This window comes from Ranitomeya variabilis, chromosome 7, assembly GCF_051348905.1.
Source record: "Ranitomeya variabilis isolate aRanVar5 chromosome 7, aRanVar5.hap1, whole genome shotgun sequence".
NCBI lineage: Eukaryota > Metazoa > Chordata > Amphibia > Anura > Dendrobatidae > Ranitomeya > Ranitomeya variabilis.
In genome coordinates, this window is record NC_135238.1 from 213,218,672 (window position 1) to 213,234,223 (window position 15,552).

At 39.2% G+C, this 15,552-nt stretch overlaps 1 protein-coding gene across 5 annotated transcripts in view; it reads right to left on the reverse strand.

Moving 5' to 3' along the window:
- Nucleotides 1–15,552, reverse strand: part of SLC4A10 (solute carrier family 4 member 10) — a 198,911-nt gene that overhangs the window by 80,822 nt on the left and 102,537 nt on the right. For all 5 annotated transcript variants that reach the window (XM_077272834.1, XM_077272835.1, XM_077272837.1 and 2 more), the window contains 3 exons: nucleotides 10,389–10,541; nucleotides 7,652–7,790; nucleotides 5,345–5,505 (listed from right to left, as the gene is read on the reverse strand). In XM_077272834.1, coding sequence (XP_077128949.1) covers nucleotides 5,345–5,505; nucleotides 7,652–7,790; nucleotides 10,389–10,541 — 453 coding nt within the window. The remainder of the gene's footprint in view (nucleotides 1–5,344; nucleotides 5,506–7,651; nucleotides 7,791–10,388; nucleotides 10,542–15,552) is intronic.

Genomic DNA, 15,552 nt, shown 5'->3' on the forward strand with positions numbered 1-15,552 from the left:
CAATGGTTGTTCCTTTTGCTCACAGGAGACCAAACGTCTGATGTGTTTTCCATAGGAAGAGAAAAATAAGTCACTACCTGACATTTGGTCTCCTGGAAGGAAAATAATCAGCCATGATGAAATCCAGCTTCCTGATCCTTCTCTTTTTAGACCTGTTATTTAGAGATAGATGGTAGGGCCCTAATATATATTAGATGAGTTTGGACAAATTTAATCTAAAGTCTTTGAAAACGTTTACTACATTAAAATCAATCAATAATTAAAGAGCACGCAATACACTCTTAAGGGGCTATCCATTATATTATTAAAAACATGGAGGTCTTCTTCCAAAACCCAAACTTGTCCATATGTGTTCTGTTTGGAATTGCAAATCACCTCCACTGAAGAGAATGAAAAAAAAGTTGTAACATCACACTTATCCCATGGATAAACATTCAACATAGTGAAAATTGTAAAAGTATTTTTCAGAATTCAGATAGCAGTGATTGCAGAGAGCTGCACATGCCAATCCACCTCTCTATTCATGCCATGAAGAGAACATCTGTTGGACATTTTTATCAAATCCTGTGGTTCTCAAGTTTTTGCCTTTATTTTCTTCCCGCTGCTCCCGTGAACATTCCATTTTTTGTTCGCTTCCAGAGATTTTGGCCTTTGTATTTAGTGCTACTGTTTATTATTTTTATCAAGAGGGCATGACTCATAAGATCCTCTGGGGCGTGTCTTTAGGCAGTTCTGGACAGTTACCTTCTGAGCAACACCCTCTTAATAAAGATGATAAAAATTTTCTCTAAAGAAGGCCCATATCTTTTTATCTGTATGGCAGATTTAAAAAAAAATTGTGGAATACTCAGGGCAGCAGAGGAAATAATATAATCCTGAAAACTGGGCACATTTGACCTGGTGACAGGTCCTCTTTGAGTGTTGTATTTACCCACTGATACCCATTATTCATATGGTCTTATCAGATGCTACTTTGTCTGGAAACCCTAACAAAGGAAAATTGGTTTGTCCAAAATGTTAGCCCCATGTAATAAATTAAGGGGGCACATGGGATTATAAGGCATTTTGTTTGCAAAGGGTAAAGGGGTAAGAATAGTGATGAGTGAGTGTACTCGTTGCTCGGGTTTTCTCGAGCACGCTCGGATGGTCTCCAAGTATTTGTTCAGAGATTTAGTTTTCCTTGCCGCAACTGGATGATTTACAGCTATTAGCCAGGCTGAGTACATGTGGGGGTTGCCTGGTTGCTAGGGAATTCCCACATGTAATCAAGCTGTCTAGTAGCCGCAAATCATCCAGCTGCGGCAAGGAAAACGAAATATCCGAGCAGTCAAATACTCGGAGACCACCCAAGCGTGCTCTGGAAAACCCGAGCAACGAGTACACTCACTTATCACTAGATAAGATCAGTGTGACTAATGCTGTTTGTTTTTTTTTTGCTTTTTCAAGGGTTAACCCTGCTGAGTTTTTGGCGGTATCTTGTCGCTGGGCACGGCTGGAGAGTCTTTTTCCACCAGAATCCAGGAATCTCAGGATTGGTGGATCAGCTGGATGGAGGGGAAGGACTTTGATATTTAACCCATCCTGATGGCCAGCGGTGGAGTATTGCTAACCTGAAGATTGAAGACCCCAGTGGACCCCATTGGCTGGTACAGGGACTGCATCCGTCACTGGACTTGTCCTGTACTTTTGTTGGGATCTACAATGGAGGTTCTACAACGCAAATGTGAACGCAGCCTCAATTGTAAAGAATTCAGTTTTTATTATCCATGATAAGCATGGTGGGATAAAGACCATCTTTGTGTGGCAGAAGACATGGCTGAATATGAATGATAATATGAGAACATGTTCAGTCCCGTTCCTTTGACTCTAACCTAATTATACCAAAAGTCGCAGCATTGTCCTCATTCCTTCCAATCCTTTTCAATAGAAAGCTGTCATGATCACAGACTCTCAGAAACTTTGAAGATGATACAAAGGTATGTGTATTTCTGGCCTATGAATAATTAACTTTTATAATCAAAATGTGATATGAAATGAAATGTTAAAAACAACTTTGAATTATTTTTCACTCTGAAATCAGTCACTTGAAGTTCCTAATTACAAGGTGAACGGGGACTTATAGGATTTTCTGGGATTTGAAAAAAAAAAAGGTTTGTTTGCTTCTACCCAAAAAAAAACCCACTCTGGATCTTGAGTTGGCAACTTTTTTTTTTTTTTTTCTGGACAGCTTATTAAAAAAATTATGGAAAGGCAACATTTAAGAACCATTATGATTATAAGTGATCCACGTCTACAGCCCATAATTCTGATATGAAGACATCAGCTGCAAAAATTATAATTATAGTAATGAGTAGAAGTTTTTTCAGCTTCAAGAAAATCAGGGACGCGGCAATTTTTTTATGGATCGGGTAAAATAAAGAGCCCTATTTTAATGGTATGTCTGGGAATTTCTGGACTGTTGGAAACTCTCCTCTGGACCCTGGGTTCGGATTAGCATTGTATATTGCTATTTTACTTAGAATACAATTTTTAAAGGGGACCTGTCGCCAGCTTAAAAGTGGGCATTTTTGCCCTTATTGCTCTTGCTTTTTTTTTCTAATCTGCCATACTGATCCAAAGATATGGGCATTATATTTAATGCTACTTTTTACTAATCTCTACCTAGGGGACGTGGCTCACAGGATAATCATGCAGAGCAGCCTAACGACACGCCGCAGGGAACCCTGTCAACCACTCCCCCTTAGTAAAGACCTGAATACCTTAATAAAAAGGCCCATATCTCTTGAATTGTATAACGGATGAAAAAAACAAAAACGATAGAATGTGGTCACAGCTCATGTCTTTCCAGTCACAATACATGGAGCTACTGGGCGCTTGCCTGGGGACAAAACTCTTAGGGATGAAACATTTTGCATTTTGAACTATGCAAACAAATGCAAGAGAGCGGTCCTCAGTAGCTTCTCTCAGCCCTACTCCCCTAGACTGAAGGTGTTCCTCTATACGTGTATGTATACACGGAGACCAGTCAGTGTAGGGGACAGGGGCCGGCAGAACCCATGGGACATGTCTCCTGGACTAGTCATATTGTCCCTAGTATATTACGCCCCACTTTTCAGTTTTTGAATTTCCACAAAAATTTAAAATAACCAATAAATTTCGTTCAATTTCACCATTATGTTCCACTTGTTGTTGATCCTTCACCAAAAATTTACATTTGGTATCTTTATGTTCGAAGCATGATATGAGGGAAAAGGTTGAAAAGTTCCAGGGAGCCGAATACTTTCGCAAGGCACTGTATCTCTGAAATGTCCCAGCATTTTACAGTGAAACACACCTGGATGCGATATTGCGGCCGGTCTCTGATTCCTGCTGTCCGTGGTTCAAGCAGCATGAATCAATACTAAGGTTCCATTGAAGGTCAAATTCGCAAGTTTATAGAACAAGACCCGTGCAAAGATCTAAAAGCCCAGTCTGACCGGCGGGCCTCCTGACCTGAGCTTCCTGTTTCATAGGCATATATCTGTTGGCTAGCTCAGGTCAGGAGACCCGCCATTTGGGCTGGACATTGCATTCAGAGTACGGTCCGTATTTCACGGTCATGTTATTTCAGCCTAAATGTTATACAGGAGAATGGTTGGAATGGAACATCTAAGTAACGATTATCTAAGAAGTTGTCAGGCAGCCTGTCAACCAATGTGTCCTAGATTTCTCAGCTCTGACATATGGACATAACAAGGGCAAGAAGATTTGGCATACAAATCCAGCTCTTTCTATCGCTTCCTATCTCTTCCCGTCTGCTGTTTTAACGGATATGTCCGATTTTAAAAATAAATAAAAGATGGTACACTTTATTGGAGCATTTTGAGGGGAGATAGCAGGGGAATACTCCTATGAAGACCTTCATCCATTACCTAAAGGAAAGCGAACCTTTCTTCCTCTGGAGGACCAAAATGTGTAATGCCTCATTTCACCTGCGGAAGAGCTGCAGAGGATTTGAACACTTTTTTGTCATGATTTATCACAAAATAAAGCAGATTATTTGGGGTCCAAGCAGTATTTAGTCATTCTTTATTCGAGGGAATCCTTCCGATAAAAAGGGACAGCCCAAAGATGAAAAAAAAACATTTACGCTGTGGAATATATTATAATAATTAACATTTCATTAATTTTAGAAAACATGTAAAACATATTTGGTTGATACAACTTTTGTCAGATTAAGTCATTTTAGACGGGAACAGTTAAGTATAACATCTGTGGTTTTATCTTATTACGGACAGCAGTTGTCAAAGCAGAATTGTTGACATTTTGGAGCCCAATTAATTGGAGACGTAGAATCTGTATCTTGTCATATGTTATATGGCTTAACCAAACTATAATGCAGGATTGTTAAAAAAAAAAAAAGTAGTTAACCTCATATTAAAACCTTCTGAAAAAAAAGGATAAATATGAAATTTGTTATTTTTCAATTTGCTTTCTTCGGATTAAGCTTATAATTTCCAACAGAATCTTATCTGATTTTAAAGAGACAGAATGATCACTTTCCACAATAAACTAAAAGTAGAATTAATGTGCATCTCTAAAACATACATTTGAGATTTTATATCTATGCAACCTAAAATCAAAGAATAACAGAATGTTAGAGTTGGAAGGGACCTCCAGGGTCCTCGTGACCAACCCCCTGCTCAATGAAGCCTATGATAAAAACAATGAGCAAATGCCCTGCAGTAAGTGAATAAATAGTAGTACATGTACATAGGGTACTTAGATGGCAATGTTTTATAAAAAAATGAGTTACGGCTATCGCACCGCGACAAGGTGTTCCCAGTCAGGATAGACCCTAACTCTAGTATCTCACCCCGCTATGTGCCAGCAGGCTTCAAATAAGACAGACCTACACCGACTATTTAATAACTGCCTACGGAAAGCTAAATAAACCAGGAACCCAGCACAAAGGGTGGGAAGTGGCACAACTCTGTACTGTATGTACAATGTACAAAAAAACGATAGCAAAACCAAATAAATGAGCTGGCACACCTAGGCACACCTCTTGGTATAAGTGCAATGTGTAGGTGCGCATTCACAATGTCCATTAACAGATAAAACTTAGGATAAAAATAATGAGAAAATACCCTGCAGTAAGTAAATAAATGGGAATGGAGTAAACATCATTGATGTGACTGTTCGAGCTTCGCACCAGAAATGATGGACAGACGGCAGATCTGAGGTCAACCTTATTGTAGGATTCTAGAATACAACGGTATCACAGCTACATAAAGAAATACAATGTTTTATCACTTTTTGCACATGAGGTCACGCAGATCCAGTAGGGGTAATATTATGGTACCTGCAATTTCTTCCAGAGTGTTGGCCCTCATGTCCAACAAGACCGTTCCATGCAGAATACAACTCCTCAACTCAAACAAGCTGTGAAGAGACAATGTAGCCACGTAGGGCTTGCTCCACCGCTCTCCGCCATCTTCCACATCTTCTTCAAACTTCAACCATCTGTTGAAACAAATGTTGGTGAGGCACAATCAATCATACAAATTTCTACCTAACAAGCTGCTCAAAATAGCAGACTGCATCTACTACTGCAGATGAACCACACATTATGGATGTTACCTATCTCCTTACCGGATGGCAATCGCGGCTTTTCTTTTCATTAGACGTCCTGGCGGGACGTCATTGTTGTGGCATGACACACAAGTGATGTCGCGTAAGGCCGGCTACATCCAAAGAAGAGCCGCGGATGCCGGGAGGTAGGAGATGATTTTCATGGCTCCCATCCAATGACCGAGTCAAGCGAATCGCTTCGCACCAACTCTATTACAGTTGAACTTCGATTACATGCTTTAAGCGGTGGCACCCTCTAAGTGATGGGTGTACAAACAAAACCATTTCAAGGTCTTGTCTTCTTTTAGAAAACTTTCTTCCGTACATTAATATAAGTTCTAAACAGCCAAACTGAGTACTTACCCTCCCCCGGTCCAGCATTCCACTATTGCCCTAATCTCTAGTATTTGGCCCAGTGCTGGGTCTCCACCACTGCCAATTTCTTTGTTGTTTGGCTGCAGCGGTGACATCACATTGATAGCACCGAAACCAATCAATCACATATTTCAGCAGCTCTGCAATCTAGGCAGTCAGAGCTGCTAAGCTCAATGATTGGCTGCAGCATTGTTACCGTGATGTCACCGCTGCAGTCAAACAACAAAGAAATGGGCAGCGGTGGAGACCCAGCACTGGGCCTGTGAAGAGTAAGTAACACTCAATTTTTTATATATCAGAGTATGGCAGAAAGTTTTATAAAAGAGGAGGAAAACTTTAAAAACTGTATTTTCAGGAGAACTTGTGTCTACCTTCAGCTCTTCCCTCCTTCTCCACCCACCACTTTCCATAGAATTTTATGAGCAGCAAATGTCATTTCCTACCTAGGTAATGGGAAAATTTGTCTTCGCCGAATACAAGTTTTACCTATGTATTGAGATCAAATGATCAATCCAGGAGGAGAAAGAAGATTTATCAGATAAAATATATTGCAAACTTTTTTATTATTATTATTAATGATTATTATTATTAATTTATGAAAAAAACAATTATAATTACTCTTTGACCTTATTTTTAACTGATGTGATAGAATAAAGAGTTATCCATGTTTGGGGACAATTTTCTTTTTATTACTTAAATGTTTGTATTTTGGGTTATAAATAACTTTAGTAATTGGGCTTGATTAAAAAAAAATCTTCTATAGCCACTGTATTACAATATCTATTGCGGGCTGCAGAATGAATTAACTGAGGATTCTTCAGTGAGGTCATTCTGGCGCTGTGATAGCAGAGTTTGTAACTCTTTTATCTGTATTTTCTTGGCTCCTCTTAGCTGATTTATAACAACAGACCACATCAAAGTTGAATGTGCCAGGAAACGATGAGCCTGTAAAAGCCAAACGGTGCAAAAAATTTTACCGAAACCAATTGCAAAAATTATTTTTATCCTGAAATAAATACATTAAACTACAAAAAAAAAAAGTCTCCAAACTTGGGAACCCCCAATCCTTACTTTTTTATTGAAGAGAATTTAAAGGAACCTTCCTATTTTTATACTTTAACACCATTGCTTATTTTCTACGATCTGTGGGAATTTTACTTCTAGGGTCAACATTAATCACAAGACTAAAATACCCACTAACTACCTGGCAAATACTACTGACTGTAGCACTGCCCTCATCCATGTATTTCAGCTCATTGCTATTCAAGTGCATGTGTCTGTAAATAATATGTACACCCCGATGGATCTCCAACAAGTCACTCATTTCTCATTATCTGGAAGGATCCCAGCAGTTGGAACCCCTCCAATCACACAATGATTCTAGAGTACCATAATAAACCACTAGGGGCACCACTGGCAAACATATACAGAAAAGGGCCCCTGTGAAATAACAATTTATGGGCCCTTCGCAGCCAAAGACCTCCTAAAAATGCAAAATTGCTCTTGCCTTGGATGTAGAAATGGTCCGCCCCTGAGGTGCCCTGCATATATTTTTCCTTCATATATTTATTTCTTTTCAGTTCTTACTCTTCTTCTTTATTCTCTAGGTTTATAAACTCCTTTATTAATTATAGTATACCTGACGTATTGCATGAATACTGACCTGGCCATCTCTCTCCATTCCGCATCATCTCCGTCACGTAGGCATATTTCATCCAGTTCTGTGAACAGATCATGGGGAATGTGTTCTTCATCGTCATCCTCAGTTCCCAGGATGAACTGCACCCTCTGAGATGGCGTGTCTACAACCAACGGGAAAACAGGAAAGAGTGGAAAATGTAAGGCGCATGCACCCGTAAAGCCCCTCTAAGCCCTCAGACTGATTTTGGCATACATAGAGTTGGGTTATTGAACTGTAGAACATAATGAAAAATAAATTTTTTCTCATACCTTATTGATCAGGACAATAAGTTGATTTTTCGTGGCCAGTATGATAGCCCAGTAACATTTAAAGGAGTTGTCTTATAACAGACGAACCCTTCAAACTGCAGTCTGCAAAATCACTCCTGACAAACAGCTAATTTTTCTAATGATGGCCTCAACAGACCAGGTGTCATGCTGCTGCTGCAGTGCAGTATAGCGCAACCTCCATCAGAGGGAGCTTGAGAGGGAAATGAGAATACGTACACAGAGCAGCAGCACAGGTGCCACCAAGTGGCGAGAGAGTGGTCAAACAAGCTGAGTCAAAAAACAGTCAGAGGCAGAAGTACCAAAGGTATCAGCAGTACACGTGGTTAGGAACAAGCCAGGAGGTTCAGCAACGGTCAGAAGAAGATAAGACAAAGACAGAAGGCAGAAGCGAGTCCGAATACAAGCCAAGTCAGAAACCAGAGAATCAAACCAACAAACAGGGAAATGCTGGGAAAAGGGCAGACAAAGGGAGTCAACAGACATGGGGCAAGTCAGGGATCACAGCAGGACAAATCAAGAGCTACCAGAGTTCGGTTCACACACCAAAGGCAGAACTATAGCTGACACCGCCAGCAGGATGCACAGGAGCTAAATAGCAAACCTGAACCCAGAATGAGGCAGAGCAAAGTTAACCCTTGACATGATCTGCCCGGAAAAAGGGCAGACAGGATTAAAGCCTGGAACGGATCATGAAATCAGGCACCAGAGTACTATCATGGGAAAATGATGGGGCACAATTAGGGCATGTTGCCCAGCTCCAAGGTTTTTCAAGGCAAGAAGATAATTTCATTAACAATCTCATTATGGCTGATGAGGGCCACCTTTATCTAAATGGGTTTGTCAATAAACAATATATGCATTTTTGGGGGAAGAGAAAACCCAAGACTACTCTACCAACGTGAGTTGCAACCCATAAAAGTAATGGTTTGGTGCGGCGTAAGTGGAGAAACAGTTCTTGATCCTTATTTCTTTGAGAAAGAGGCACAAAACACTTGTAAGGATAATTTTTAGACTGCGGATAATTTCACGAAACTCTAAATTCATTCAGCCTCCACACTCACCTGACCAAACAGACATAATCTACAAAAATAATTTTGAAGTATATTTGTTGTTTATAAAAGAATAAATGTGATTTTTTAATACATAAAATAGTTTCTATTTTTAAATGGTCTAATGGCTTTTAGGCCACCCTGTATTATTGAGTTATGAAAAAAAATAAAAAAATTAAATGTAGGTTACTCTTTAAATACAAATGAAATACAACAGTATAAGGAGCTGCAGACCTGAGCAGGAAGAGGAAATGTGAGGGATGATAGCAGGAAAAAAAAATATTCTGAAATAAAATGTAATGTAGAAAATATATTGTAAAGGACAGAAAAAAAAAAATACAATCCTAATATATGCAGCACTAAAAAGGTCAGCACCATGGACAGCGGTACATCTATGTCGTATGCACACAATAAGGGTTACATCCAAATATGGCCTAATTACAGAATACTAAAAAACAACTTTTTGTTTCAGTGTCTCACCATTGCCAAGAGCTCTGCTTGGTGTCAATGAATGAGAATAAGTTTGAAGGGCTGGATTATAATTGCAAACTGGCCTAGTATTTATGAGATTGTAATATACCAAGCTTGCTCAGCTGTTTCCGTCATTCCCTTAAATCTTATATTGAATTTGTCACAATACATAATATAAATAATACAAACTGCATACATTATTAAATAATCTATTAGACATGATGAGGCTGTGTAATAACTATGATAATCCATGTTAGAATGGCGGTGTAATCCTTTCTGAATGTTTAAGCTCAATCCCACCTAGTCTGATTGACAGCGCCTCAGTGTCCCTCCTCCCTGCTACTGCTGCTATCTCACACTGCTCAGGACAAGCTGCAGCTGTCAGTTAGGATGGCTGGGAGGAGACTGAATAAGATTGGTCTCATGAGCTTTCTCACTCATTAGTGAGTGTCATAAAATGCTAATTTTGTAGTTTTTGCACTTACCCAGTGCTTCTTATGGGTGAGAATACACAGAAAAAAAATGCTGAATGAAGTGACATGCTGAAGTTTTCCAAATCAGTCAGGAAACTAAAACCAATGTGTGTGCATGAGATTTCTGAAATCTCATAGAATTTGCAGGTACTGTAAAACGCAGTTTAAAATTTGCATTTAAAAAACGCTGCAAAAAAGCAACGTGTGAACACAGCCTTAGACTGTCACAGCGGGGCGACTGAGGGATACAAAGTAGACTAATTTTGTAGTCAGCAATAGACGGTGTGAACAAAGGCAATAAAAGGCACATTTTTTTAGTGGAATTCAATTGTAAAAATTAATTTTAGCCCTATATTTCTGCATCAAAAGTAGACAATCCTCGCCACTGAAATGAGACCATCCAGACTCGTCAATCCACAGGGATAATTGGCTTTACCATATGTAGGAGAGTCTCGTCCATCTTCTAAACCCGAGTCCCGTTCCCGGTCTCTCTTTTTGTGTTTGTGTCCTCGATGTCGGTGACTGTGACGACGATGACTTTTTCGACCCCCAAGAGGTACGTGAACTCCAATAAACAATGTGCGATGTCCTACAAAAAAAAAGTGAAAAAAAAAGGGCAGAAGATTAATTATTGCATTAAAATCTATTTTTCTTTAAAAAAAAAAAAAAAAAAAAAGTGACATTCCCTCATAGTCTGCATCGGTTACATTCATTTAAAATCCCCGGCTTCCCATTTCCAAGACCTATGGTTAAAGGGGATGTCTGGGATTTGTTTTTAAAAGTTGCCTCATATCCAGAGTTCCTATACACTAAGATGAGATCTATTCCTTACCAATTTCATGAGTGCTGCGAGTAATCACTATATGTGGCGGTCACACATGCATTTATGGTATGGAACTGATAGAGGTGACCACTATGGATCACCGGACAGAGGGGTGGGGATAAAAAGGTGAGTAAAAAACTCTGAGAAGGTGTAAAGTGCCCTCAAGATGTGTAAAACCTAGCAGAAATCTAGAGGTAGATTAGGTCAATGTGCCGCCATGCTCCACTTTCTTAGTACAGGCGCCAGTCACACATTAGACCACTCAGTTACTTGTGAAGATCCTCATGGGAGGGGCCTAATATACACAGTATGGATTCTGTTCTGCCTAACAGAGGTAGTATATAACCTTATATGTTTCAAAAAACTGACCGTCACATCCAAACATAGACTAAGTGTGAACAGGTGCTGAACCTTAGAGTCACCAACTCCTATACAGTCAAGCAAATAAGGCAGCACACTATAACCTTGTATGGTTTGGACTCTGGAGCACAATAAGTGGCATCAAAGATTTTGTCAGCTATTTTTGGGGACAGCATATAAAGCTTTAAAGGGAACCTGTCACCAAATTTTTGCTACCCCACCCAAGAGCAGTATAATGTAGGAAAATAGACCCTGATTCCAGCAATATATCACTGGATACTGCAGTTTTGATAAAATCATTGTTCTCTCTGATGTAGATTTATCAGTTCTCTGAATGCTGAGCTCTGTATAACCCCACCCACGCCCCTGATTGGCAGCTTTTCTGGTTACACTGTCAATTGGCAGAAAGCTGCCAATCAGTGGTGGGGGGCGTGGCTGGACTATCTGGCTGCAGAACAATTAGTCCTCTAGTGATGATCTTGTGGTGATAAAACAGTGATTTTATTAAAGCTACAACAAGCAAGCCAGTAAGTGACACATCGCTGAAATCAGGGTCTCGGCCTCTACATTATGCTACTGTCAGATGAGGTGGCAAAAATCTGGTGACAGATTCCCTTTAAGATGAATGAGAAAATGATCCAATATATGACATTGCAGATTTCTACAAGTTGTGTAATACCGGAAATACACTAGAATAATAGTTTTGCAGTCGGGAGAACATTTTCTTTCCCTTGTTGATACAAAATGTGCAAAAGAAAATCGGAAGATCATTAACGGTTCTAAATGAAGTGTATTGAAGTATATAGAAACATATTTCTTAGCCCTTGACTGAAACTTACAACGCGGCATAATTACATTTTTTTTTTTTACGGTCTCCCCGCGGGATAGTATAATAATCCGGATGTTGACAACTGTATAATGAACAACTATCTGATCATTTCCACATAGAGATCTCACACGCACCAGATGTTTTCTGAGAAGTTTGCGAATAGTTAGCGCTCCGTGTTCCGGTTCTGGCATTTGAACTGAGTTACAATAAAACATTTGGTAATTGGCCATTGTCATTATGTGACCTGAGACCGAGAATGGCGGTGAATAAGAACGACCATGTTGACATGTGGCAGCAGGAGCTTCATCGCTACAGGAGGATCCACATGTTCATTTTGGCTGATTTTGTCATGTTTTTTTCCACACTCTTTTTTTTTTTTTTTTAGCAGCCGTACAAAATAATTCTAGAAATTCTGAATAAAATGCGAATTAAATTCCCAACTCTGTTGTTTTTGGATACAGTCAAGAAGCATGCTCACATTTACATGCATAAGCTGAGCTCCTAGAATACATTGGGACAGTTACTGGCGTTCAAGGTGTATAGCAAAGTGAAGGACCGTCTGAAGAGCAAAATAATAGTGCACCCATGTCCTCAGTCTATTTCCCCACAGACAGATCTCGGCGTAGTAAACCTATGTTATACTGCAGAGCAGCCAAAAAAAAATAATTGTCCCCCTACCTGTCAGAAGAGGAGCAGAGCTTATGGTGGAAATTATAAAAGCAGTATACTGCTAGCTGCCAGATGGAGGAGGACATTGATTCTATTTAGAGCCCACCCTTAGCAGCATATACTCCTTATACACCATTTTGCACCACCTTAGACACTGCATGAGAAAATGGATGTGGCTAGCTATGCAAATGATAGTGAAAAATAATAAAATATTAATAATAAAACTAATTTTAAGGCAGATTTTTGAATTGCAATGTAAAAAAAATGCAATTTTTATTCTAGTACAGTTGGCATAAAAACGGAAGATGCAGCTTTAGAGAGAAGTATATAAGGATGCGTTAAATTTGCATTATAAAACTTTGACAAATTCAGCGTAAATAAAGGCAAGGCAGCCCCATGTAAAACTGGCATCGGAAATTTCTTTTGTTATATATTTCCCTTTATAACAGTTTTTTACAGATGATCTCTAAAATTGGAAAAAAAAATGTTATGAGTTTCTATTGGTTCTTATTTGCTGTTGGTAATTTTGTTTTTCTGCTTTCCAATTGACCTTAGGTGACTGGTAATACTCTCCTAATCCTCAGAATCGTACACCCTGCCTCCACCATGGATATCCTAGGATCTGAAAAACACTCACTTGATTTGAAATCTTGGTAATTTCTTTTAAGTCTCATAATCTTTCCATACATTGTAAACAAATACTGAATCTATACGTTCTGTACAATACACTCAGATATTAATCAGAACGACTAACCTAATCTACCATGTCACCTTCAGCAACCGCTTGCAAATTAAAGAGCGTAATTAAAGCAGAACGGTTATAATCAGGTAACACATTTCTAGAATAGCTGAGACAAAAGTATATTGTTCACGTAAAATCTACACACAGGGACTATAAGCTGCTTTTAAAACACTTCAGGTTTACTGCGCTCTTTTCATCAAGTTATTTTCTTATTTAAAAATTCACAATTTTGGCAGGTTAAAAACTGTAATTTAATTTTAATTTTTTTTTCCAATTTTTAACGGATCACAAAAAAAAAAGAAAGATCTATAGACGAGACCTGTCTATATCCACAATTTCTTTGTTTGGGGGTTTAGAGACGTTCCAAGCCAGAGCGCCTGCTATGGTGGACCAAGCCTTGGATGAGATAATTGCCCAATTTTTTTTTAGAATGCCCATTGTGTACTGTTAGATTGGTCCCACAGTGACCGGACTAGACTTTCCCAACTGAAAAAAAAATGTTTGGCCAATTAAATAATTTTGAATTGGGATTTTGGAACCTTGGCGATTGGTTCATTGCCCAGTCAGTTCTCTACAGAGGAGGGATTGGCTTCATGAAATACTCACTTAAAGGAATAATTTACAAAGAAACATAAATTGCTTGACAACCTTCGAATCTGTTAAATGGGTTGTCCGGAATAATTATTTTTTTTATTCATTGGGTTGCAGCTGTTAAAAATAATATGCGCAACAATTGTGCTTACAATTACTTTATTTGTACATTGCGCACTTGACTTGTCGTGTGGCAGGCTGCTGGCAATCTTATCAGCAGCTCCTCCTTCACCCTGGCACATATTCACAGTGTATGTCACTGCCCCTCCTCATGATCACATTTCTTGGCAGCAAATGCCTTGTTTGGTAAGTAACGGAGTAGGCAACAATCTTGCAGCCTAATCTCTCAGCTAAGAAATGGACCTGAATAGCAAATGATTAGCTCCAATGGACATGACTGTGAAAAGTTTTATAACAATTGTTTAAATATAACATAAAAAAGAATTGTACATAGGCTTGCCCTCTTACCCACAATAACCCTCTAAGGACCAGTGATAACTCTTTAGTAACTGGTTATCCATTACTGGTCACAATATGGCTTAATAATTCCTTCGCACAGATTGTGGCTCATGACCGTCTCTCAAAGCGCAATGTGGCTCTCGAGGTGAAAAAAAGGTTGGGGACCCATGTTCTAAATTAAACATTTCCCCAAGCCCGGCCTGGGACCATTTTGAAAAAGACAGTAACTTAATTACCAAAAAAAGAATTATCTTTCATTACATTTCTTTTAAGACCAAAGTCGTAGACTACATTTACTGCATTCAGACCAAGGTGGTACATTTGAGAGCACTGTGATATTATCTGCAAATGTTACCATAATGATTTCATTACATCCAACAGATGTTCCTTGCTGGAAGTGAAGAAGTTGGATTAGTGGTGCAATGAGCGACTCGCTTTCTAAAACTAAACTCTTGAGGACAATCTGGTATTGATTTTCTAGTGACTTGCGATATACAGAATTAAAAACTGCTATTGTTCGCCCATGGACGACGCATTGCTTCTGCAATAGTACATGGAATTCTAGAGGAATTATACGATCAATCTGCTTCAGCCGTGGTTTAATGTGCAGTGCTGGATGACACATGTGCGCTAGGGAATAAGTAGAGTCAAATATAGACTTCATGCATGTACTCAAAGAACAGATTCAGAATCTGGTACCAACAGACCCACACAGTGTCTGAATTTAAAGGGCTTCTCCAGTCTTAAGCGACAAGCCTAGGTGACCGAAGACTTGTAAATCGTCACATCACGCACACCTATCGATGAAGTGTGTGCAGTTGCTCTTGGACCCATCTGAATAGCTGTGATCATAGTTTCCTAGGACCTCTAGCAGCAGAAATCACATATCCTTCATGAAAATTCTCTTAAAAAGTGTCTAGATGCAACACTCCACAGATATCTGCTGCAGAAGTGTCAAACAAAAACTTTTGCAACAGCCTTAAAAAAGTTGTCCAATCATTTGTGTGAAGCAACTGTGTCGTTATTTCCTCTGTCCCTCGCCGGATGTCGTATACTCAGTTCTAATGATGACTTGTTGACATGCTATGTGGCCACTATGGCCAATCACTGGCTGTAGCAGTGACATG